General features: G+C 41.3%; 1 protein-coding gene across 1 annotated transcript in view; it reads left to right on the forward strand.

Moving 5' to 3' along the window:
• The window catches only part of LOC149459157 (aquaporin-7-like), a 69194-nt gene that overhangs the window by 29766 nt on the left and 14827 nt on the right, over positions 1-24601 (forward strand). The window contains exons 3-4 of the mRNA XM_089681577.1: positions 5792-5929; positions 18408-18526. Of these exons, the coding sequence (XP_089537703.1) occupies positions 5792-5929; positions 18408-18526 (257 nt within the window). The remainder of the gene's footprint in view (positions 1-5791; positions 5930-18407; positions 18527-24601) is intronic.

Raw genomic sequence — 24601 nt, forward strand, 5'->3', positions numbered from 1 at the left:
CATTCCAGTAAGTTGGCATCAAAAACCCAAGTGGAACGCCAAGCGAAGTCAACAAAGTTTCCTCACCAAACTACAGGATCACTTTAAAATTCTAAGTTTGAGATGCTGTAAGAAAAGAGTGTGTGAACCTCCACATGGAAAAAAAATTAAAATTTGAAATATATTTTAAAAATACATTCCTAATAAATTCTTCCCAAATATATTGAAATCTATTTCAAATACTACAATTTTGGTCATATTCAATATATTTCAATATATTTGTAAATATATTATTAAAAATATATTCAGAACGCACGCTGCAATATATATCAACGTTTAATTTGGAATGCATTTACAAGTATATTTAATAATCTATGTTTATATCTTTTATTATATCTTTTTTTTTTTCTTAAAAGAAAATTTAATAAAAGATATAATGAAAAAAAAAATATCTATGTTTAAATGCATTTTTTTAAATGTTCAAAAATATCTGAAAAATATATTTTGAAAAATATATTTTTAAATATATGCCTTTGGAAAATATATTTTAATTTACATTTTTGGAATACGTGTTAAAATATATTCGTGTAGGCCAACATATTGTAAACGTATGTCACATGTATATTTTTTTTTTCTAAATATATTGAAAATATATTTCTCTTCTATATGGGCCCTTGGATTTCTCAATCAACGGCTCTGAAAATCGAATATAAAAGGCTCAAAATGTGCCACATCCCTCTCAAATTTAGATTTTTTTGTATAGTACTGCTCGGACCTTGAAGAAGGGGACATTCCCCCGAAAGCTTGGCCTCAAAATTGTATGTTAGTGCAAATAAAAAAAGTATCACGGACAGTACTCAATTGTTCCTGTCTTAATTTAGACTAAACACAGCATTTGACATCGGGGGATTTTTCTGGCACAAAACCATTATTTTCTTAAAAGCATACCGTTTATTAGTACAAAAATGTATTAAAATTATAAAATTTTCATCAACCTAGTATTTAAAACCACATAAAATTTGCATTGCATCTCAAATACAATAGGGGTTACGCATTCAGATTCTCAAAAGCACGACGCGTTTCCTGGATTGAATCCACTTCATCAGGAGCTAGAGATGAATATCTCTAAATATAAAAACACAATTGTCACCACATATTAAATATATTGCAGCGAGTCAGAGGTCACTATAAAACAAGCTATTGAATTGGTCCCACATGAAAGAAATACACTTGTGTTCAAAATAATAGCAGTGTGTTGAAAAAAGTGAATAAAGCTGAAAATCCTTCTAATAGCTTTTATTTCCATCCACACAAATGCATTGGGAACACGACACATTCTATTCCAAATCACAACATGAAGAAAAATACATCAAATTTGTGTTGTTCCTCTAAAAAAATTGAAGAAAAGTGAATATTAGACGGTTCAAAAAAATGGCAGTGTTTGTATTCTTCTTTACAAACTCAAACATTCACTTTATAAACTGAGAAATGTTTGAAGATTTTGCTTTCCTTTGAATGACTTCATGAATATTTGGTTGTAGTCGCACTGTTTCTGAGAACTGCTGTACATCTGTGTTGCATGGAGTCACCCAACTTCTGGCCCCTGTGATCAGGTATTCCAGCCCAGGATGATTGGACCACATTCCACAGTTCTTCTCTATTTCTTGGTTTTGCCTCAGAAACGGCATTTTTGATGTCACCCCACAAGTTTTCTATTGGATGAAGATCTGGGGATTGGGCTGGCCACTCCATAACGTCCATCTTGTTGGTCTGGAACCAAGATGTTGCACATTTACTGGTGTGTTTGGGGTCGTTGTCTTGTTGGAACACCCATTTCAAGGGCATTTCCTCTTCAGCATAAGGCAGCATGACCTCTTCAAGTATTCTGATGTATTCAAACTGATCCATGATCCCTGGTATGCGATAAATAGGCCCAACACCGTAGTATGAGAAACATCCCCATATCATGATGCTTGCACCACCATGCTTCACAGTCTTCACAGTGTACTGTGGCTTGAATTCAGTGTTTGGGGGTCGTCTGACAAACTGTCTCCGCCCACTAGACCCAAAAAGAACAATCTTACTTCCATCAGTCCACAAAATGTTGCGCCATTTCTCTTTAGGCCAGTCAATGTGCTCTTTGGCAGATTGTAACCTCTTCAACACACGTCTTTTTCCCAACAGTGGGACTTTGCGGGGACTTCTTGCAGATAGCTTGGCTTCACATAGGCATCTTCTAATTGTAACAGTCCTCACAGGGAACGTCACACCTTCTTTCATCTTCCTGGAGCTGATTGTTGACTGAGTCCGCGCCATTTTGGCTATTCTTCTATCCATTCCAATGGTAGTTTTTCGCTTTCTTCCACGTCTTTCAGGTTTTGGTTGCCATTTTAAAGCATTTGCCATCATTTTAGCTGAGCAGCCGATCATTTTCTGCACTTCTTTATATGTTTTCCCCTCTCCAATCAACTTTTTAATCAAGGTACGCTGTTCTTCTGAACAATGTCTGGAACGACCCATTTTCCTCAGAATTTCAGAGAGAAATGCACTGTAACCAGCATGTCCAACATTTGCTGCCTTCCTTCCTTAAATAAGGGCAATAATTGCCACCTGTTTTTCAAAGAATGAATGACCTCACTAATAGAACTCCACACTGCTGTTATTTTGAACACGCCCCTCAATGAGTGATTCAATGACACAGAATCAGCAGCATGCATGTCATGACTGTTGGGTCTGTTGGATTTCTATTACTCTACTACACCTGCTAGGAAATTATTTGCCATGTAGAAATATAATTCCTACTAAAAACAGTGATTGATCCGGTTAGTGATGTCTGACTGCTATTATTTTGAACACGACTGTGTATATATATATATATATACTGCATGTTGAAATGTGTTTTTTGTATTATAAATATATGACTTTTTTTAAAAAATACATTTCAAATATACTGTATGTGATTAAAAATACAAGTCTAAATTTTTGGAATGCATTTACAAATATATGTAAAAATATATGTTAAAATGCCTTTTTTGTATGTTAAAAAAAGCTGAAGAATATATAATACCACATTAAATTTGCATTGCATCTCAAATACAATAAGGGGTTATGAATTCAGATTCTCAAAAGCACGACGCGTTTCTTGGATTTAATCCACTTCATCAGGAGCTAGAAATGAATGTCTCTAAATATAAAAACACACACATTGTCAACACATATTTTCCGTCCAAATGTACGTATGTAGTTCCGGTATTGACCATTTACCTGAATGAGCCCATATGGCAAAGGGGACAAAAAAGGACTGTCAGAGGCCCAGGCAAGGGGGCCAACACGAAGGCTGGAGTCCCAACTAAACTGCAGCGAGTCAGAGGTCGCTATAAAGCAAGGTATTGAATTGGTCCCACATGGAAGAAAAATATATTTGCAATATATTTTAAAAATATTCTTCCCAAATATATTGACATATATTTGAAATGCTACAAATTGGGCCGCATTCAATATATTTAAAAATATATTTCAATAACTATCTCTATCTATCTATCCATCTATCTATCCATCTATCTATCTGTCTGTCTATCTATATATATATATATATATATATATATATATATGCGCTGCATGTTGAAATGTTTTCTTAATTACAAATATATTAAAAATATTATTTAAAATACATTTCAAATATACTGTATGTCTTTAAAAATACAAATCTACATTTTTGGAATGCATTTACAAATATATGTAAAAAAATATGTTAAAATGCCTTTTTTGTATGTTAAAAAAAAATCTGAAAATTCTATTTAAAAAATATATATTTTTCAAAATATTTTTCATATAGTTTGTAATATATAAAAAACAAATTTCAACACGCAGTATAAATATATATTTATTGACATATATTTTGAAATATATTGAATACGGCCAAAATTGTAGTATTTCAAATGTACGTCAATATATTTGGGAAGAATATTTCAAATATATTTTTCTTCCATGTGGGCATTCTAATCAATTGTTTGAAATTTCCTCTAGCATAGGTTGACAAATGTATTTATAATGCCTGTCGATTTTTTTTTTTTTACCATGGATGTTTTGTAATGGTAAAATTAAGTATAATAAATTATATTTTTTTACTTATACTTTAAAGTATACATTGTATATTCCCAAGTAGCACAAGAAAAACCCCATTGTTCGCTCTGTCAATATAAATTAGGAATGTGCGTAACCACTTTGAATGCTGGTCATCCTTGTAACCTGGGGCGGACTTGCCCAAACTCAAAAAAGCCTATGAAAAAGGTACCAGGGGCATCTCATGGGGCCCCCTACTGACTCCGGGCCCTCAGGCAGTGCCCGAGTTTCCAAATGGTCAGTCCGCCCCTGGTTGTAAGCTATAGAGAAGAGTGACAGCAGCGCCACTCTAAGTGTAGACAGTTAAATTCAGGCAAATTTGATGGTAAAATTGCCCTCACATAGGTAGGTAACAAGTAGGCATGTCAAGTGATTGAGGTCCAGTGGAAGGCTCAGGTCCTTTGGCTGCGCTCTGGGTTTTTTCCCGCCGCTCCAGTGGTGTCCGGGGCTCGGGGAGTAGCAGAGGGAGGCTCACAGGGATAGTGTCACCGCATGGACTTGGTTTCCAAGATGGCGCGCTTTCGGAGCATGCTCACTTCTTCGCCAGGCCTTATAACCTATAACTGAACTATGACTCTTTAACCACTTCCCATCCGGCCCAATGTATATTTAACAGCCGGAGGGGAGCAGTGCAGGGGCGAGTAGCCACTTATAAATGGCAGGACGGTGGCAGTGCAGAGCCGGGTAGCCACTTATAAATGGCAGGACGGTGGCAGTGCAGGGATGGGTAGCCACTTATAAACGTCCTCCCCGCCCCCTGCTTGTGCGCGTACCCTGGGAGTGCACGCACCGCGATCCAGTGCCCGCTGTGTCCTCCGGACACAGTGGAACACCGATCGTCTTACGGGACCACTGTGCGAGGTCCCGATCATGTGATCACTGATTGGCCAATCAGTGATCACATGACGAGTAGTAAGCAAGAAGTCACTTCTGACATAATTTCTTACTACGTGTGAAATCTGTGAATGATCACCGAGGTCACATGGTACAGGGCTATTCACAACAGCCTTGTACCATGTGACAAGCTGTGACCAATCACAGCTCACACAGTAGTTCTGCAAGGATGCAGCCAGAGAGAAGGAGAAATGATTGCTTTTGCAGCCTTTATGGGTGTAAAAGCAATCAGTGTAAAAAAAAAAAATCTTCATCACCCCCCCCCCCACAAGTAGTACAGTGTCACCATGGTGACACTGTACTGCTAGGGTGACAGTATGTAAAAAAGAAAAAAAAAGAAAAAACATAAATAATAATATAAAAAAATAAAATAAAAATGTAAAAAAAATTATAATTTTTGGTTATAAACTAATTTGGGTTTTTTTTTTTTGTTAAAAAGATAACTGAATAAATTTTGTCCAAGATTTATGAAAAAAGATTAATTCCTTGCAAAATTTTATTAGAAAAAAATTATTTGGACATTTCATTTACATAGCAAAAAAAAAAAAATCCCAGCGGTGAATAAATACCACCGAAATAAAGTTTTATCTGCCTCAAAAAAAATGCTAAAAAATTGATATGGGTACAGTGTCGCATGACCGCGCAATTGTCATTCAAAAGTGTGATAGCGCTGAAAGCTGAAAATTGGCCTGGACAGGAAGGGGGGGAAAGTGTCCGGACTTGAAGGGGTTAATGGATTGACCAATTACACATAAAATAATAACAATGTCAACTTACAGAATTTTGTCTCTTTCAGGAGCTCACATGAACTGTGCCGTGTCATTGACAAACTGCGTCCTAGGGAAACTTCCGTGGAAGAAACTTCCCCTTTACATGTTGTCCCAGATCACTGGATCCTTCCTGGCCGCCGCGGTGGTGTTCTGCCTATACTATGGTACTGAGCGTGACTTTATGGTCTTATATATATTCAGAAACATATTCAGAAAGTGATTCAAATTAATTCAGAAAGTAATTCAGATTAATTCAGAAACATATTCAGAAAGTGATTCAGATTAATTCAGAAACATATTCAGAAAGTGATTCAGATTAATTCAGAAACATATTCAGAAAGTGATTCAGAAACATTTTCAGAAAGTAATTCAGATTAATTCAGAAACATATTCAGAAACTATTGCTCAGCATGTTTGGAATGCTGCATGACCCTTGACAAGACTAAAATAAAAATATCAAAATATTCATTTTTCCATCAGATAAATATAAATTAGCATGTAGGAATATTCTGAATTCTTATCTCGAGCATTCTTGGCACCTTGTCACGTTTTCCAGTTTTTTTTTTTTGCTTCTGCTCCTGTTGGAACAAGTCTGTACGGAGCTCAGTAGCTCAAGATTAATTTACAATATTATCAAAAACGTTAAATAATTCTTAAAAAAGCAACAACCTTCAAATAGAAAGACGGGCAGACATCGGTTTACGAACGCCTCAGTTAACGTAATTTTCGGTTTATGAATGAAAAAATCCATTGAAAATAATGCCTCGGTTCACTAATTTTTTTCGCAATGCGAACTGATTAATTGGTTTTCAATGCTCTCTCCATTGGCCTCCATCACCAGGTATGTGATACAGGGTAACAGTTGAACACCTTCCAGTGATTTAAATAGGCCATCCGGTGCCTATAAAATTTGTTTTCAATGCATTTACGATTTTTTTTTTACTCATGTCCCTGTACAGTATTTATGCCTTTAAAGTCCACTTTATAAAGAGTTTTGAACAGACAAAACTTTTTTGGAATTTTTTCTGACCTCCAGAACGGATTAATTGGTTTTCAATGCATTTACGAATTAATTTTTAATCATGTCCCTGTACAGTATTTATGCCTTTAAAGTGCACTTTATAAAGAGTTTTGAACAGATAAGATTTCTTTCTGACCTCCAGAACGGATTAATTGGTTTTCAATGCGTTCCTATGGGAAACCGCGTTTCGGTTTACAAATTTTTCGCAATACGAAAAGTCCTGCAGAACACATTAAATTTGTAAACTGAGGTACGCCTATATGTGTAAATGTCATCTTTTTTTTTTGTAAATGTTATTTTTATTACTTTTTAAATGCATTTTCAAATTTTTTTTTTTAATCATGTCCATTTATGCCTTTAAAATGCACTTTATTATTATTATTATTATTATTATTATTAATAAACAGGATTTATAAAGCGCCAACAGTTCGCTCAGCGCTGTACATTACAATGGGAGACAATACATGAGACAGTACAATAACAATACAATACACGAGGGGTTCGAGGGCCCTACTCCTTGGAGCTTACAATCTAGGAGGGAGGGGATGGTGGCACAGGAGGAAATAGCTGTGGGGGATGGAGTGGTAGGAAGAGTGGAGGAGATCAGCAATTAGCAGAGGGCGGGGTAGGCTTCCCTGAAGAGATGGGTTTTCAGGGTGCGCCTAAAGGAGAGGAGAGTAGGTGATAGTCTGATGGATTGGGGTAGTGAGTTCCAGAGGATGGGTGATGCCCTGGAGAAGTCCTGGAGACAGGCATGGGAGGAGGAGACCAGGGAACTAGAGAGAAGGAGGTCTTGTGAGGAGGGGAGAGTGTGTTTTGGGTGGTATTTGGATATCAGGTCAGTGATGTAGTTTGGGGCAGTGTTATGAACAGCTTTGTACATCAGTGTTAGGATTTTGAATTTGATCCATTGGGCAATCGGAAGCCAGTGGAGGGATTGGCAGAGGGGGGTGGCGGAGATGGAGCAGTTGGAAAGGTGGATGAGTCTGGCTGCTGTATTCAGGATCGACTGAAGTGGGGATATATATAACTTTATAAAGAGTTTTGAACAGATAAAATACTTTTTTTTACATTTTTCTGACCTCCGGAACGGATTAATTGGTTTTCAATGCATTTACAATTTTTTTTTAATCCTGTCCCTTTATGCCTTTAAAGTGCACTTTATAAAGAGTTTTGAACAGATAAAACTTTTTTGAATTTTTTCTGACCTCTTGAACGGATTAATTGGTTTTCAGTGCATTTACGAATTAATTTTTAATCATGTCCCTGTACAGTATTTATGACTTTAAAGTGCACTTTATAAAGAGTTTTGAACAGATAAAACTTTTTTAGAATTTTTTCTGACCTCCGTAACAAATTAATTGGTTTTCAATGTGTCACGGAGTGCCCGTGCCTTCCCCACCCCCCTTTGCCTGCTGTCCCTCTGCCGGTTTTCAATGCATTCCTAAGGGGAACTGCGTTTCGGTTTACGAAAAGCTCTGCAGAACAAATTTGTAAACCGAGGTACGCCTGTATGGGAAAAATGTAATTTGGAGATACACTCACTGGCCACTTTATTAGGTACACCTTGCTAGTGCCAAGAAAATCTCCCCCACACCATGACACCCCCACCAGCCTGAACCGTTGATAAAAGGATGGATCCATGCTTTCATGTTGTTTACATCAAATTCTGTCCCTACCATCTGAATGTCGCAGCAACCAGTCTGCCCATTCTCCTCTGACATCAACAAGGCATTTTCTTCCACACAACTGTCGCTCACTGGATATTTTCTCTTTTTCGGACCATTCTCTGTAAACCCTAGAGATGGTTGTGTGTGAAAATCCCAGCAGATCAGCAGTTTGTGAAGTACTCAGACCAGCCCGTTTGGCACCAACAACCATCCCACATTCAAAGTCACTTAAATCCCCTTTCTTCCCCATTCTGGTGCTAAGTTTGGACTTCAGCAAGTCATTTTCACCACGTCTAGATGCCTAAATGCATTGAGTTGCTGCCATGTGATTGGCTGATTGGCAATTTGTGTTACCAAGCAATTGAACAGGTGGACCCAATAAAGTGGCTGGTGAGTGTAGATGTTTCATTACACGCAGAAAAAATAAGAAAAAGCTTGGTATTACCATATTACATATTGAATTTCATTAAATATCAAGAACTTCAGTATAAAATAACACATACTGTAGATGGTATTTAGTGCCATTACAACTTTTTTTTTTTTCTATGGTTGAACTGGATGAACTTTTGTCTTTTTTAAGCCAGACTAATGCAGGGCATAGATGGGTCGAAAATCGGCCGATTTTCGCAGTTAGTGGGTTAATTGGTCGGCCGTTTTTCGGGGTTTTGGCACTTTTTTTTATCGGTCAAGTTGGAAAATTTGTGGCCGATTTTGACGATCGGACGATTTTCCCGGCAATAATGGGCAAATCGGCCGATCGTTTTACCGATAAAAAATCTGCGCATGAGCCGTGACCTGCAAGAAGAAGAAGAAGAAGAAGAAGAAAAAGAAGAAGAAGAAGAAAAAGAAGAAGAATTCCAGTCTTCTATTATATTTTATATGAAAAGTCTTGCAGTTGCAACAATGTATCCATTTGTATCCAAATAAAAACATCTGTATCCCAAATGGATACAAACAGATACATTGTTGCAATCACAAGATTTTATTCATGTAAAATATAATAGCGGAACTCTCTGCAAGGGACAGAAGTAAAAATGCCAGCCATAGACGAGACGAAAATCGGCCGATTTTTTTACCGTTGGTAGTAATGTCGGCCGATTGAATGACCGATTTCTAGTTTTTAAAAAAAAACAACAAAATAGCCGATTTTCGACCCGTCTATGGCCTGCATAACTATGTATATGGATATAGCCGAATGGGATCTATAGACCTCCCTGTAATGACAAAAGCTTTTTTTCCCCATTTTTTAAAAAAAAAAATTTTTAACCAGAAAAGATTATAAAAGGAGCTTTGATAAGTCACTGATGTCCAATTATTGGAAATCGGACAAACTACCCAAACGCACAGAACTGAAAGAACATATGTCTTATATATCCAAAAGATTAATACTGGTCTATTTCACAAACTATACAGGTGAAACTACTGTGTGTGCAGGGCGTCATAGACCCGCCCCTGAGGATCAGCCTTTTCCACTTGCAGTGTATTGATGCATCTTCAGAGCACTACCAAGTGCCAGAGAAGAGGAAGAGGATACTGTGCATCATGTTATCAGACTGAAGACTTTAAAAAAAGTATATATATATATATATATATATATATATATACAGGTGAAACTCGAAAAATTAGAATATGGTGCAAAAGTTCATTTATTTCAGTGCAGCAACTTAAAAGGTGAAACTAATATATGAGATAGACTCATTACATGCAAAGCAAGATAGTTCAAGCCGTGATTTGTCATCATTGTGATGATTATGGCTTACAGCTCATGAAAACCCCAAATCCACAATCTCAGAAAATGAGAATATTGTGAAAAGGTGGAATATTCTCGGCTCAAAGTGTCCCACTCTAATCAGATAATTCAGCCATAACACCTGCAAAGGGTTCCTGAGCCTTTAAATGGCCTCTCAGTCTGGTTCAGTAGGAATCACAATCATGGGAAAGACTGCTGACCTGACACCATCATTGACACCCTCCATAAGGAGGGAAAGCCTCAAAAGGTAATTGCAGAAGAAGTTGGATGTTCCCAAAGTGCTGTATCAAAGCACATTAATAGTAAGTTATGTGGAAGGGAAAAGTGTGGAAGAAAAAGGTGCACAAGCAGCAGGGATGACCGCAGCCTAGAGAGGATTGTCAGGAAAAGGCCATTCAAAAGTGTTGGGGACTTTCACAAGGAGTGGACTGAGGCTGGAGTCAGTGCTACAAGAGCCACCACACACAGACGGATCCTGGACATGGGTTCAAATGTCGTATTCCTCTTGTCAAGCTGCTCCTGAACAACAAATCTCAGAAGCGTCTTACCTGGGCTAAAGAAGAACAGACCTGATCTGTTGCTCAGTGGTCCAAAGTCCTCTTTTCTGATGAGAGCAACTTTTGCATCTCATTTGGAAACCAAGGACCCCGAGTATGGAGGAAGAATGGAGAGGCCCAAGGACCCCGAGTATGGAGGAAGAATGGAGAGGCACAAGGACCCCGAGTATGGAGGAAGAGTGGAGAGGCCCAAGGACCCCGAGTATGGAGGAAGAATGGAGAGGCACAAGGACCCCGAGTATGGAGGAAGAATGGAGAGGCACAAGGACCCCGAGTATGGAGGAAGAATGGAGAGGCACAAGGACCCCGAGTATGGAGGAAGAATGAAGAGGCCCAAGGACCCCCGAGTATGGAGGAAGAATGGAGAGGCACAAGGACTCCGAGTATGGAGGAAGAATGGAGAGGCCCAAGGACCCCGAGAATGGAGGAAGAATGGAGAGGCACACACTGCAAGATGTTTGAAGTCCAGTGTGAAGTTTCCACAGTCTGTGTTGATTTGGGGAGCCATGTCATCTGCTGGTGTTGGCCCACTGTGCTTCATTAAGTCCAGGGTCAACGCAGCCGTCTACCAGGAGATTTTGGAGCACTTCATGCTTCCTTCTGCAGACTAGCTTTATGGGGATGCTGACTTCATTTTCCAGCAGGACTTGGCACCGCCCACACTGCCAAAAGCACCAAAACCTGGTTCAATGACCGTGGGATTACTGTGCTTGATTGGCCAGCAAACTCGCCTGACCTGAACCCCATAGAGAATCTATGGGGCATTGCCAAGAGAAAGATGAGAGACATGAGACCGAACAATGCAGAAGAGCTGAAGGCCGCTATTGAAGCATCCTGGTCTTCCATAACACCTCAGCAGCACCACAGGCTGATAGCTTCCATGCCACGCTGCATTGAGGCAGTAATTGCTGCAAAAGGGGCCCAAACCAAGTACTGAGTACATATGCATGCTTCTACTTTTCAGAGGTCCGATATTGTTCTATGTAAATCCTTATTTTATTGATTGCATGTAATATTCTCATTTTCTGAGATTGTGGATTTGGGGTTTTCATGAGCTGTAAGCCATAATCATCACAATGATGACAAATCACGGCTTGAACTATCTTGCTTTGCATGTAACGAGTCTCATATATTAGTTTCACCTTTTAAGTTGCTGCACTGAAAAAAATGAACTTTTGCACAATATTCTAATTTTTCGAGTTTCACCTGTAGAATCCATGGCCTGTGCACGGTAATCACTTTTAATCATTCCATCTTTTAAAGTATTATGTAAAGTTTTATTATCTTTATATTAACATAGCAATTTTTCGGAACGTTTTACATTTTCATTTTTCATTATTATTAGGTATTCCCACAGGAGATCACCACCACCCGGTTACCTCCTCCCCTTCCCTATTCCTTTCCTACAACATTTAATGGAAGGTTTATACCTTATTTTTATATATGACTACTTTATTCATAATTCTATAATATATACTTCACATTGGATACTTAGTATAAATGTTTCCATTCGTTATTTTAAAAAGTAATAAAAATAACAATTACAAAAAAAAAAAAGGATGAAATTTACACATACAGGCGTACCTCGGTTTATGAATTTAATGCGTATTGCGGGACTTTTCGTATTGCGAAAAATTTGTAAACCGAAACGCAATTTCCCATAGGAATGCATTAAAAACTGATGAATCCATTCCGGAGGTCAGAAAAAAAAGTTTAAAAAAAGTATTTTATCTGTTCAAAACTCTTTATAAATGGCACTTTAGGCATAAATACTGTACAGGGACATGATTAAAAATTAATTTGTAAATGCATTGAAAACCAATGAATCCGTTCGTACTGCGAAAAAAATTAGTAAATGCATTGAAAACCAATTAATCCGTACGTATTGCGAAAAAATTCGTAAATGCATTGAAAACCAATTAATCCGTTCCAAGGGTCAGAAAAAAGTACAAAAAAAAAGTCTTTTATATGTTCAAAACTCTTTATAAAGTGCACTTTAAGGGCATAAATACTGTACAGGGACATGATTAAAAAATAATTTGTAAATGCATTGAAAACCAATTAATCCGTTCGCATTGCGAAAAAAAATCGTAAATGCATTGAAAACCAATTAATCTGTTCCGAGGGTCAGAAAAAAGTAAAAAAAAAAGAATTTTATCTGTTCAAAACTCTTTATAAAGTCCACTTTAAGGGCATAAATACTGTACAGGGACATGATTAAAAAATCATTTGTAAATGCATCGAAAACCAATTAATCTGTTCGTATTGTGAAAAAAAATTTGTAAATGCATTGAAAACCAATTAATCCGTTCCGGAGGTCAGAAAAAAGTAAAAAAAATCTTTTATCTTTTCAAAACTCTTTATAAAGTGCACTTGAAAGGCATAAATACTGTACAGGGACATGATTAAAAAAAATATCGTAAATGCATTGAAAATAAATTTTATAGGCACCGGATGGCCTATTTAAGTCACTGGAAGGTCTTCAAATGTTACCCTGTATCACGTACCTGGTGTTAGAGGCCAATGGAGAGGGCTTCCTTTGCGGCTATGTTCCAGACTCCCCTGGATATGGGACAGCGGGAGTCGGGCCCAAAGTAGCACAGGTCGCCTGTAGGAGTGCTGGTCAGAGGTACACCCAGGAGCACAACTGATGCACTGAAGTGGAGTCTGCAGACAGGTGGCACCCACGAGAGGTATGCATGCCTTCAGGGAAACCGAGGACCACAGGATAGTCGGTTCAAAGTCAAGGTCAAGTGCCAGGTGGAGATCGGAGCAGATATAGTCAATAGGATAGCCAGGGTCATACACAGAGGAGCAAGAGGGAATATCCATTAGCCAAGCCAGGGTCAGGTCAGGAGTCAAGCAGAGAAGACAGGTCCAAGAGCAATCCGGGTTGGTAACAGGAAATCACGATAACAAGGGAACATGGACAATGGTACTGTGGAGCCAGAGATCAACCAGCAACTTGAGGGAGAAATGAGCCTCCCTATAAAGGCCATCTGGCACCAAACTGAGTCAATGCGTGCGCATGCTTGCTCTGGCTAACTTCCGTGTGCAAATGTGCATAGATTTTCGCCAACGTGCACCTCTGCGGCCATGCAAGGTACTGGCAGGAGTGCCAGGTCTCCTAGTACTTCTGCTGTGGACAGAACCCTGACACCCTGTGACTTGAACCCTGAACCTGTCCCTTAGATTTACTTTTCTTTTGCTGACCCGGCCTGCCTTTGGACTTTTCTCTTCCTTTCTACTGACCTTACCTAGTTCCTGTTCATGGATTGTCTCTGCTGATTCCCTTGTTGAGCCAAAGCGAGACCCTGAATATGTCTTGTCTCTGTTGTTTTCCTGTTTGGACTCAGTCAACCCCAACTATGGCTTACCTTTGCTGACCTCCTAGTGTTGCAAAAAACCAAAATGGGTTCCCCAGCATGTAAAATTGCCACTAAAGATATATAATAAATATGCCGACTCACCCGAATCCTAGGGGTGGTGTCCTCAGGACTGAAACAATATAGCAGAAAATTGGACAAGTGAGTGAGACCCCACTAGAAAACAAGTCCTCAAGAGAACATGTTCTCTTGAGGACTTCTTTTCTAGTGGGGTCTCACTCACTGGTCCAATTTTCTACTGACCTTCTAGTGTTACCTCAGCTTGCCTCATGACCACAACTTTCCTTGCTTTCTGTCTCTTTGGTTGCTGACCACCACCTGTCCTGACCAGGCTGCCAGTCTGCTATGTGTTTCAGTGTCCCAACCAGCTAACGTCCTGTTGGTCTACACAAGCACCTCATAGCCAAAAATGCCTCCAAAGTTGAACTTCCTTGGAGAGGACTCCCGGCGCCCATGTCACCTTGTGCCCTCTTGCTCCCTGTTCTCTATAGGGGTGTTTAGACCAGTGGTGGTACTGGAAAGCCCTCGTCATCTCAGCCTCCAGTCAGGTAGGTAATACTAAGGCCTGATGAATCCCTTATCCAGGAAGTAAGATGCATAAGTGGCGCTTGCCACTGAGCCCCGGGATGCATTCCTACGAGTAAACCCTTTCCATATACGAGATTATTCTCTTTTTCCTTTATACAATGGGAATATAATACTATAATATCAGGATAAAACACAAGAAAGTAAAGTATGCTGGGACCCCCAGGGTCAATACCAAAACCTTGTCAATGATCTATGCCCGATCTACACTCACCGGCCACTGTAGGTCCACCTGTTCAATTGCTTGGTAACACAAATTGCTAATCAGCCAATCACATGGCAGCAACTCAATGCATTTAGGCATCTAGACGTGGTGAAGACGACTTGCTGAAGTTCAAACCCGAGCATCAGAATGGGGAAGAAAGGGGATGTAAAGGACTTTGAGCATGGTACGGTTGTTGGTGCCAGACGGGTTGGTCTGAGTAGTTCAAAAACTGCTGATCTACTGGGATTGTCACTCACAACCATCTCTAGGGTTTACAGAGAATGGTCCGAAAAAGAGAAAATATCCAGTGAGCGGCAGTTGTTTGGATGAAAATGCCTTGTAGATGTCACAGGACAGAGGAGAATGGGCAGACTGGTCGCTGCGACATTCAGCTGGTAGGGTCAGTATTTGGTGTACACAACATGAAAGCTTGGATCCGAGTAAAACTGCTGATCTACTGGGATTTTCACACACAGCCATCTCTGGGGTTTACACAGAATGGTCCAAAAAAAGAGAAAATATCCAGGGAGCAGAAGTTGTATGGATGAAAATGCCTTGTTGATGTCAGAGGAGAATGGGCAGACTGGTTCAAGATGATAGAAAGTCAACAGTAACTCAAATAATCACTCGTTACAACCAAGGTATGCAGAAGACCACACCGGGTGCCACTCCTGTCAGCTAAGAACAGAAGACAATTCACACAGGCTCACCAAAATTGGACAACAGAAGATTTGAAAAACGTTGCCTGGTCTGATGAGTCTGGATTTCAGCTGCGACATTCAGATAGTAGGATCAGAATTTGGCATAACATGAAGGCATGGATCCATCCTGCCTTGTATCAACGGTTCATGGATGTGCAACTGACAAATCTGCAGCAACGGGGTGATGCTATCATGTCCATATGCCCTGATGATCAGTGTACATGTCCCCTCTGAGTAATACCAATTACCGGCTCTCTTCTCCTCTCCTCTGTCAGCGTGACAGCTCGTGAGGAGAGAAGTGCCGATGGACACAGCTGATCACATGACAGAGCCGACGTCATCGTCTCCTTCCGCTGATCCGTGATTGGTGGACACAGCGCTCCACCAATCGCGACCGCTGCGTGCCCCCGGAGCCATCATGTGACGTCCTCCCAGAACGAGAGAACCGCCTTGTGCCCATCATTTCTTTATACGGCGGGTGGGTGGTGGTTAAAGTAGAACTGGGGACATTTTTTATTTTGTATAGTGTAAGGTGGGGGGGGTATGACCCCTGTCAGTTTTCTTTGCCATCTGTGTCCCATTGGGGAGATTTTCCTTAACGTGCTGTTCCATAGCCAAAACAGGAAGTGAGGGGAAATCCCTGGTTGCCACCTGAACTAGTCTGTGCAGACACAGTGACAAACTGGCACATTGCTGCCTGCTTCCTTGTGTAGAACGTGCGCATGTGCGCCCCCCACCAACACTCGCTGTCGGGAGTCTGTCAACAGGTCCCCGCCTGTGATGCATTGCCTGGGACCTGCTGATCGGCTGTGTCCAATCACAGCCCAGAGCCCTGTGTTGACCATCAACACAGGGCTCTGTACGAAGAGAATGATCTATTTCTCATCCCTGCAAAGCAGCGTTGAGAAACAAATAGTGGTCTTAGTAAAAGCAGCACACAATACAAACATTACACATTGTTAGGCACACATTTAACCCCTTGATCGCCCTGGATGTTAACTCCTTCCCAGTCAGTGTCATTAGTACAGTGACAATGCATAGTATTATCACTGATCACTGTATTAGTGTCACTGGTGATGTCAGTGACAGTTAGTCAGTTCTTTTTAGCATCAGTTAGTGTCAGATTGCCCGCCGCACTATCGCAGTCCAATTTTGTCGCTGATTACCGCAATTAGTAGTAAAAAAAAAAATCCAGTAAATATCCCTTAGTTTGTAGACGCCTTAACTTTCACACAAACCAATCAATATACACTTATAGGGATTTTGTTTACCAGAAGAAAAATACATTTTGGCCAAAATGTGATTTTTAAAATTTTTTTATTGGATATGTTTTATAGCAGAATGTAAAAAATATTGGGTTGTTTTTTTCAAACTTTTCAGTCTTTTTTCATGTATATTGCAAAAAATAAAAAACCCAGTGGTGATCAAATACCACTAAAAGAAAGCTCTATTTGTGTGAAAAAAAGAATAGAAATTTAATTTGGTTACAGCATTGCATGACCGCGCAATTACCAGTTAAATAAAGTAGCACAGTGCTAAAAAGGAAAAAAAAATGGTCTGGTCATGAAGGGGTTAAAACCTTCCAGGGCTCAAGTGGTTAAAGGGATAAAACAGAGAAATATGCATGTGCTGCAGAGATGTACGGCTACGTTGTGTAGCACTACCCCCTTAAGAGTCGCTGAGTTTTTGGGTCCCCTTATAGTCCCGCACAGCCAGGCAACACGCATCTTCTCCTTGCACACTGGAGACAGTAAACAGTCCTTGAGCTTGTTTTTTATGTTTTATTAGGGGTACTGAACTTGGATTGGGTTGAGGGGTGTATGGGATGCCCAAGGGTACGGCAAACTGAGGACAACTCCTTAACAACTATGTACAAGTCTCTGTACAGCAAAAAAGGAGTTTCTTCCTGCAGAACTCTCCAGCCTCGCCTACTGTACCATCCCAGTCCCCAGGTGAATCCTCCCATCATTCAGCTGTACTGGGGGAATCCCTGGGCAAGGGGACCCAGAACCTGTCTCTCTAAATCAAATGGTCCCAGATGTGGGCTAGTCAGGTTTCCCATCTGAATGCCCATTCCCCTCATCCGGCCTAGGGGGGAGTAGGAGTACTCACTCTTCCACTCCCATGAGCTTGTTGGGTTGGTAGCTGCCCCCAGGCCTTCCGCTGGGCTGGCTCCTTCTCTGCTGCACAGGTAGTCCTCTCTCAGGGGACTGCTGAGGTTGAGAGATCCTCCTTTCAGTTTCTGCCTGGAGGTAGGCCTCTTTCCACTTTGCCCCCTCCCTGGCTCCTGTATCCCAGCCTCTCACTTAATTTTGCTACTACTAAACAGGCTCGGTCATACTTAAAGGCTGTCCTCACCCCATGCCACACCTCCTGCCTGGGGATTGGTCAGGGTCCCTTAAGTATGCAGATCATCCTTTCCTCACCCCTGTCCACTGCCTTCCAGAAACTTCTCAAGTCTCTAGAGCAGGGGGAGGTATCAGGGAACTGATCTGCAGAGCCCTCAGACCTGACTTAAAATGACCAGGCTGACTCATGTACAGGCTGCTACTCAGCTTTTCTTTCTAAAAAAAAATGAACTAGCCGACCCTGGCTATCTAGAGGGGCGCTACAGTTGTTTTTTTTTTTATTTTGCCCTGACTTATACTTAAAGAAAAACTTGTGTTTAGCATAAATGTGGACTCACTGATATGGCTTTGAAAAAAACAAAACATAACTTTAAACTGATTTTCAGTGAGTCTAATAATATCACTTTGTTTCCTGACAGAGGCCCTACACAACTACTGCGGGGGGAACTTCACCGTAACCGGGGATTTGGAAACTGCCAGTATATTTGCCACCTACCCACAACCATACCTGACCATAGGGGGTGGATTCCTGGACCAGGTGAGTGGAAGACTCCTACTGTGCGATATCAACGAAAACCTTGTTGGCGGGGTCTGGTCAAGTGGACTACTTTATGTCTACCAAATCCCGTAAATGTCAAAGGCAAACTGCTGTTTCTCTTAAGGCAAAAACTGTTTTTGATGCATTACATCATTGATCCTGTCATGCATGTGCTATTGTGTACTGTGATATTTTAGTCAAGTGATGTAAGCAGGGAACCCACCCAATACACCCTTAACATCTTTTTATGTCCTTTTCCATCTTTATAAAGTTCCATTACCTTGTTACACAGGACTTTTGACAGTTCTTTTCTGCTCCCCATGACTCAGTATCTAGCCTAGTCAGTGCTTCCACGTAAGAGCTAAGAAATTCATTGACTATTTATACACTGACAGTAATTTCAATTTAAAAAGACACAGATGTGGGACATTAACCTCTACTTGGCATTTTAACCCGTGTGTGTCCCCTTGTGTGTCTGTACCAAGGCCAAACATTCCAGGGGAGGGAAACTTTTGATCCGGGGGCGGAGACTTCTGATCCAGGCCATTTCTGTTATCATTATGATTTAAAAAGGAGCCAAACAACTATTTGATAATAAATGGCTCCATATGATCATCATCCTTCAATAAAAGAAAATTTTTGGGCATAATCAGTCATATTTTCAATATCAATGCCAAAATTTCACAATTTCTGCCAGGGGATGCAAACTTTTGAGCACAACTGTATATACTGTGTGTATGTATGTGTATATATATATATATATACACACACAGTGGGGCAAAAAAGTATTTAGTCAGCCACCAATTGTGCAAGTTCTCCCACTTACATAGATGAGAGAGGCCTGTAATTGGCATCATAGGTAGACCTCAACTATGAGAGACAAAATGAGAAAACAAATCCAGACAATCACATTGGCTGATCTGGAAAGAATTTATTTGCAAATTATGGTGGAAAATAAGTATTTGGTCAATATGAAAAGTTCATGTCAATACTTTGTTATATATCCTTTGTTGGCAATGACAGAGGTCAAACGTTTCCTGTAAGTCTTCATAAGGTTGGCACACACTGTTGCTGGTATGTTGGCCCATCCTCCATGCAGATCTCCTCTAGAGCAGAGATGTTTTGGGGCTGTCGCTGGGCAACATAGACTTTCAACTCCCTCCAAAGGTTTTCTATGGGGTTGAGATCTGGAGACTGGCTAGGCCACTCCAGGACCTTGAAATGCTTCTTACGAATCCACTCCTTTGTTGCCCGGGCGGTATGTTTGGGATCATTGTCATGTTGGAAGACCCAGCCACGTTTCATCCTTAATGCCCTTGCTGATGGAAGGAGGTTTGCACTCAAAATCTCACGATACATGGCCCCATTCATTCTGTCCTGTACATGGATCAGTCATCCTGGTCCCTTTGCGGAGAAACAGCCCCAAAGCATGATGTTGCCACCCCCATGCTTCACAGTAGGTATGGTGTTCTTTGGGTGCAACTCAGCATTCTCTCTCCTCCAAACACGACAAGTTGTGTTTCTACCAAACAGTTCTATTTTGGTTTCATCTGACCATATGACATTCTCCCAATCCTCTTCTGGATCATCTAAATGCTCTCTAGCAAACTTCAGACGGGCCCGGACATGTACTGGCTTAAGCAGGGGGACACGTCTGGCATTGCAGGATCTGAGTCCCTGGCGGCGTAGTGTGTTACTGATGGTAGCCTTTGTTATGTTGGTCCCAGCTCTCTGCAGGTCATTCACTAGGTCCCCCTGTGTGGTCCTGAGATTTTTGCTCACCGTTCTTGTGATCATTTTGACCCCACGGGGTGAGATCTTGCGTGGAGCCCCAGATCGAGGGAGATTATCAGTGGTCTTGTATGTCTTCCATTTTCTAATTATTGCTCCCACAGTTGATTTGTTCACACCAAGCTGCTTGCCTATTGCAGATTCAGTCTTCCCAGCCTGGTGCAGGTCTACAATTTTGTTTATGGTGTCCTTCGACAGCTCTTTGGTCTTCACCAAAGTGGAGTTTGGAGTGTGACTGTTTGAGGCTGTGAACAGGTGTCTTTTATACTGATAACAAGTTCAAACAGGTGCCATTGATACAGGTAATGAGTGCAGGACAGAGGAGCCTCTTAAAGAAGAAGGTATAGGTCTGTGAGCCAGAAATCTTGCTTGTTTGTAGGTGACCAAATACTTATTTTCCACCATAATTTGCAAACAAATTCTTTCCAAATCAGGCAATGTGATTGTCTGGATTTGTTTTCTCATTTTCTCTCTCATAGTTGAGATCTACTTATGATGCCAATTACAGGCCTCTCATCTTTTTAAGTGGGAAAACTTGCACAATTAAATACTTTTTTGAGCACTGTATATACAGTTATGTTCAAAATAATAGCCGTGTGTTGAAAAAAGTGAAAAAAGGTGAAAATCCTTCTAATAGCTTTTATTTCCATCCACACAAATGCATTGGGAACACGACACATTCTATTCCAAATCAAAACATGAAGAAAAATAGATCAAATTTGTGTTGTTCCTCTAAAAAAATTGAAGAAAAGTGAATATTAGACGGTTCAAAAAATCGCAGTGTTTGTATTCTTCTTTACAAACTCAAACATTCACTATATAAACTGAGAAATGTTTGAAGATTTTGCTTTCCTTTGAATGACTTCATGAATATTTGGTTGTAGTCGCACTGTTTCTGAGAACTGCTGTACATCTGTGTTGCATGGAGTCCCCCAACTTCTGGCCCCTGTGATCAGGTATTCCAGCCCAGGATGATTGGACGACATTCCACAGTTCTTCTCTATTTCTTGGTTTTGCCTCAGAAAAGGCATTTTTGATGTCACCCCACAAGTTTTCTATTGGATTAAGATCTGGGGATTGGGCTGGCCACTCCATAACGTCAATCTTGTTGGTCTGGAACCAAGATGTTGCACGTTTACTGGTGTGTTTGGGGTCGTTGTCTTGTTGGAACACCCATTTCAAGGGCATTTCCTCTTCAGCATAAGGCAGCATGACCTCTTCAGGTATTCTGATGTATTCAGACTGATCCATGATCCCTGGTATGCGATAAATAGGCCCAACACCGTAGTATGAGAAACATCCCCATATCATGATGCTTGCACCACCATGCTTCACTGTCTTCACAGTGTCCTGTGGCTTGAATTCAGTGTTTGGGGGTCGTCTGACAAAATGTCTCCGGCCACTAGACCCAAAAAGAACAATCTTACTTCCATCAGTCCACAAAATGTTGCGCCATTTCTCTTTAGGCCAGTCAATGTGCTCTTTGGCAAATTGTAACCTCTTCAGCACACGTCTTTTTTCCAACAGTGGGACTTTGCGGGGACTTCTTGCAGATAGCTTGGCTTCACATAGGCGTCTTCTAATTGTAACAGTCCTCACAGGGAACGTCACACCTTCTTTCATCTTCCAGGAGCTGATTGTTGGCTGAGTCCGCGCCACTTTGGCTATTCTTCTATCCATTTGAATGGTAGTTTTTCGCTTTCTTCCACGTCTTTCAGGTTTTGGTTGCCATTTGAAAGCATTTGTGATCATTTTAGCTGAGCAGCCGATCATTTTCTGCACTTCTTTATATGTTTTCCCCTCTCCAATCAACTTTTTAATTAAGGTACGCTGTTCTTCTGAACAATGTCTGGAACGACCCATTTTCCTCAGAATTTCAGAGAGAAATGCACTGTAACCAGCATGTCCAACATTTGCTGCCTTCCTTCCTTAAATAAGGGCAATAATTGCCACCTGTTTTTCAAAGAATGAATGACCTCACTAATAGAACTCCACACTGCTATTATTTTGAACACGCCCCTTTCAATGAGTGATTCGATGACACAGAATCAGCAGCATGCATGTCATGACTGTTGGGTCTGTTGGATTTCTATTACTCTACTACACCTGCTAGGAAATTATTTGCCATGTAGAAATATCATTTCTACCAAAAACAGGGATTGATCCGGTTAGTGATGTCTGACTGCTAGTATTTTGAACACAACTGTATATGCACACACTATATTGCCAAAAGTATTGGACCGTCTGCCTTTCCACACACACAACCTTTAATGGCCCCCCAGTCTTAGTCTGTAGGGTTCAATATTGAGTTGGCCCCGCCCTTTGCAGCTATAACAGCTTCAACTCTTCTGGGAAGGCCGTCCACAAGGTTTAGGAGGGTGTCTATGGGAAGGTTGGACCATTCTTCCAGAAGCACATTTGTCAGGTCAGGCACTGATGTCGGGGGAGGAGGCCTGGCTCACAGTCTTCGCTCTAATTCATCCCAAAGGTGTTCTATGGGGTTGAGGTCAGGACTCTGTGCAGGCCAGTCAAGTTCCTCCACCCCAAACTGGCTCATCCTTGTCTCTATGGACTTTGCTTTGTGCACTGGTGCGCAGTCATGGTGGAACAGGAAGGGGCCATCCCCAAACTCTTCCCACAAAGTTGGGAGCATGAAACTGTCCAAAATGCCTTGGTATGCTCATGTCTTAAGAGTTCCCTTCACTGGAACTAGGGGGCCAAGTCCAACCCTGAAAAAAAAGCTCAGACCATAATCCCCCCTCCACCAAACATTACACTTGGCACAATGCAGTCAGGCAAGTACTGTTCTCCTGGCAACCGCCAAACCCAGACACGTCCATGACCCCACTCTGTCATTTTACGTGCCCTATTACGTCGTTACTGTTGTTCCCAGTTGCTTCCACTTTGTTATAATCCCACTAACAGTTGAGCGTGGAATATTTAGTAGCCAGGAAATGTCACGGATGGACTTATTGCACAGGTGGCCACCTATCACGGGACCACGCTTAAAGTCACGGAGCTCCTGAAAGCGACCCATTCTTTCACAAATGTTTGTAGAAGCAGCCTGCATGCCTAGGGGCTTGATTGTATACACCTGTGTCCATGGAGGGGATTGGAACACCTGAATCCAATGATATATATACTGTGTATATATATAAACACTGCTCCAAAAAATTAAAGAAACACTTTTTAATCCGAGTCTAGCATCAAGTCGATTAAACTCCTGGGATATTGATTAGGTCAGTTAAAAAGAAGAGGAGGTTGTTAATGAGTTTCAGCTGCTTTGGTGTTAATGACATTTTCAACAGGTGCATTAGATGGGTAACAATGAGATGACCCCAAAAACAGGAATGGTTTTACAGGTGGAGGTCACTGACATTTTTTCCCAACTCATCTTTTCTGACTGTTTTTCACTAGTTTTGCATTTGGCTAGGGTCAGTGTCACTACTGGTAGCATGAGGCCATACCTGGACCCTACAGAGGTTGCACAGGCAGTCCAACTCCTCCAGGATGACACCTCAATACCTGCCATTGCCAGAAGGTTTGCTGTGTCTCCCAGCACAGTCTCAAGAGCATGGAGGAGATTCCAGGAGACAGGCAGTTACTCTAGGGCTGGATAGGGCCGTAGAAGGTCCTTTACCCATCAGCAGGACCGGTATCTGCTCCTTTGTGCAAGGAGGGACAGGATGAGCCCTGCCAGAGCCCTACAAAATGGCCTTCAGCAGGCCACTGGTGTGAATGTCTCTGACCAAACAATCAGAAACAGACTTCATGAGGGTGGCCTGAGGGCCCGACATCCTCTAGTGGGCCCTGTGGTCACTGCTCAGAACAATAGAGCTCGATTGGCATTTGCCATTGAACACCGAATTGAACACAGAATTGGCAGGTCCACCACTGGCACCCTTTGCTTTTCACAGATGAGAGCAGGTTCACCCTGAGCACATGTGACAGATGTGAAAGGGTCTGCAGAAGCCATGGAGAACGTTATGTTACATCGTTCAGCATGACCGTTTTGGTGGTGGGTCAGTGATGGTCTGGGGAGGCATATCCATGGAGGGACGCACAGACCTCTACAGGCTAGACAATGGCACCCTGACTGCCATTAGGTATCGGGATGAAATCCTTGGACCCATTGTCAGACCCTATGCTGGTGCAGTGGGTCCTGGGTTCCTCCTGGTGCAGTGGGTCCTGGGTTCCTCCTGGTGCATGACAATGCCCGGTCTCATGTGGGGAGAGTATGCAGGCAGCTCCTGGAGGATGAAGGAATTGATACCATTGAATGGC

The sequence above is a fragment of the Staurois parvus genome, unplaced genomic scaffold, assembly GCF_062004578.1.
Source record: "Staurois parvus isolate SC_StPar_1 unplaced genomic scaffold, SC_StPar_1.0 ptg000271l, whole genome shotgun sequence".
NCBI lineage: Eukaryota > Metazoa > Chordata > Amphibia > Anura > Ranidae > Staurois > Staurois parvus.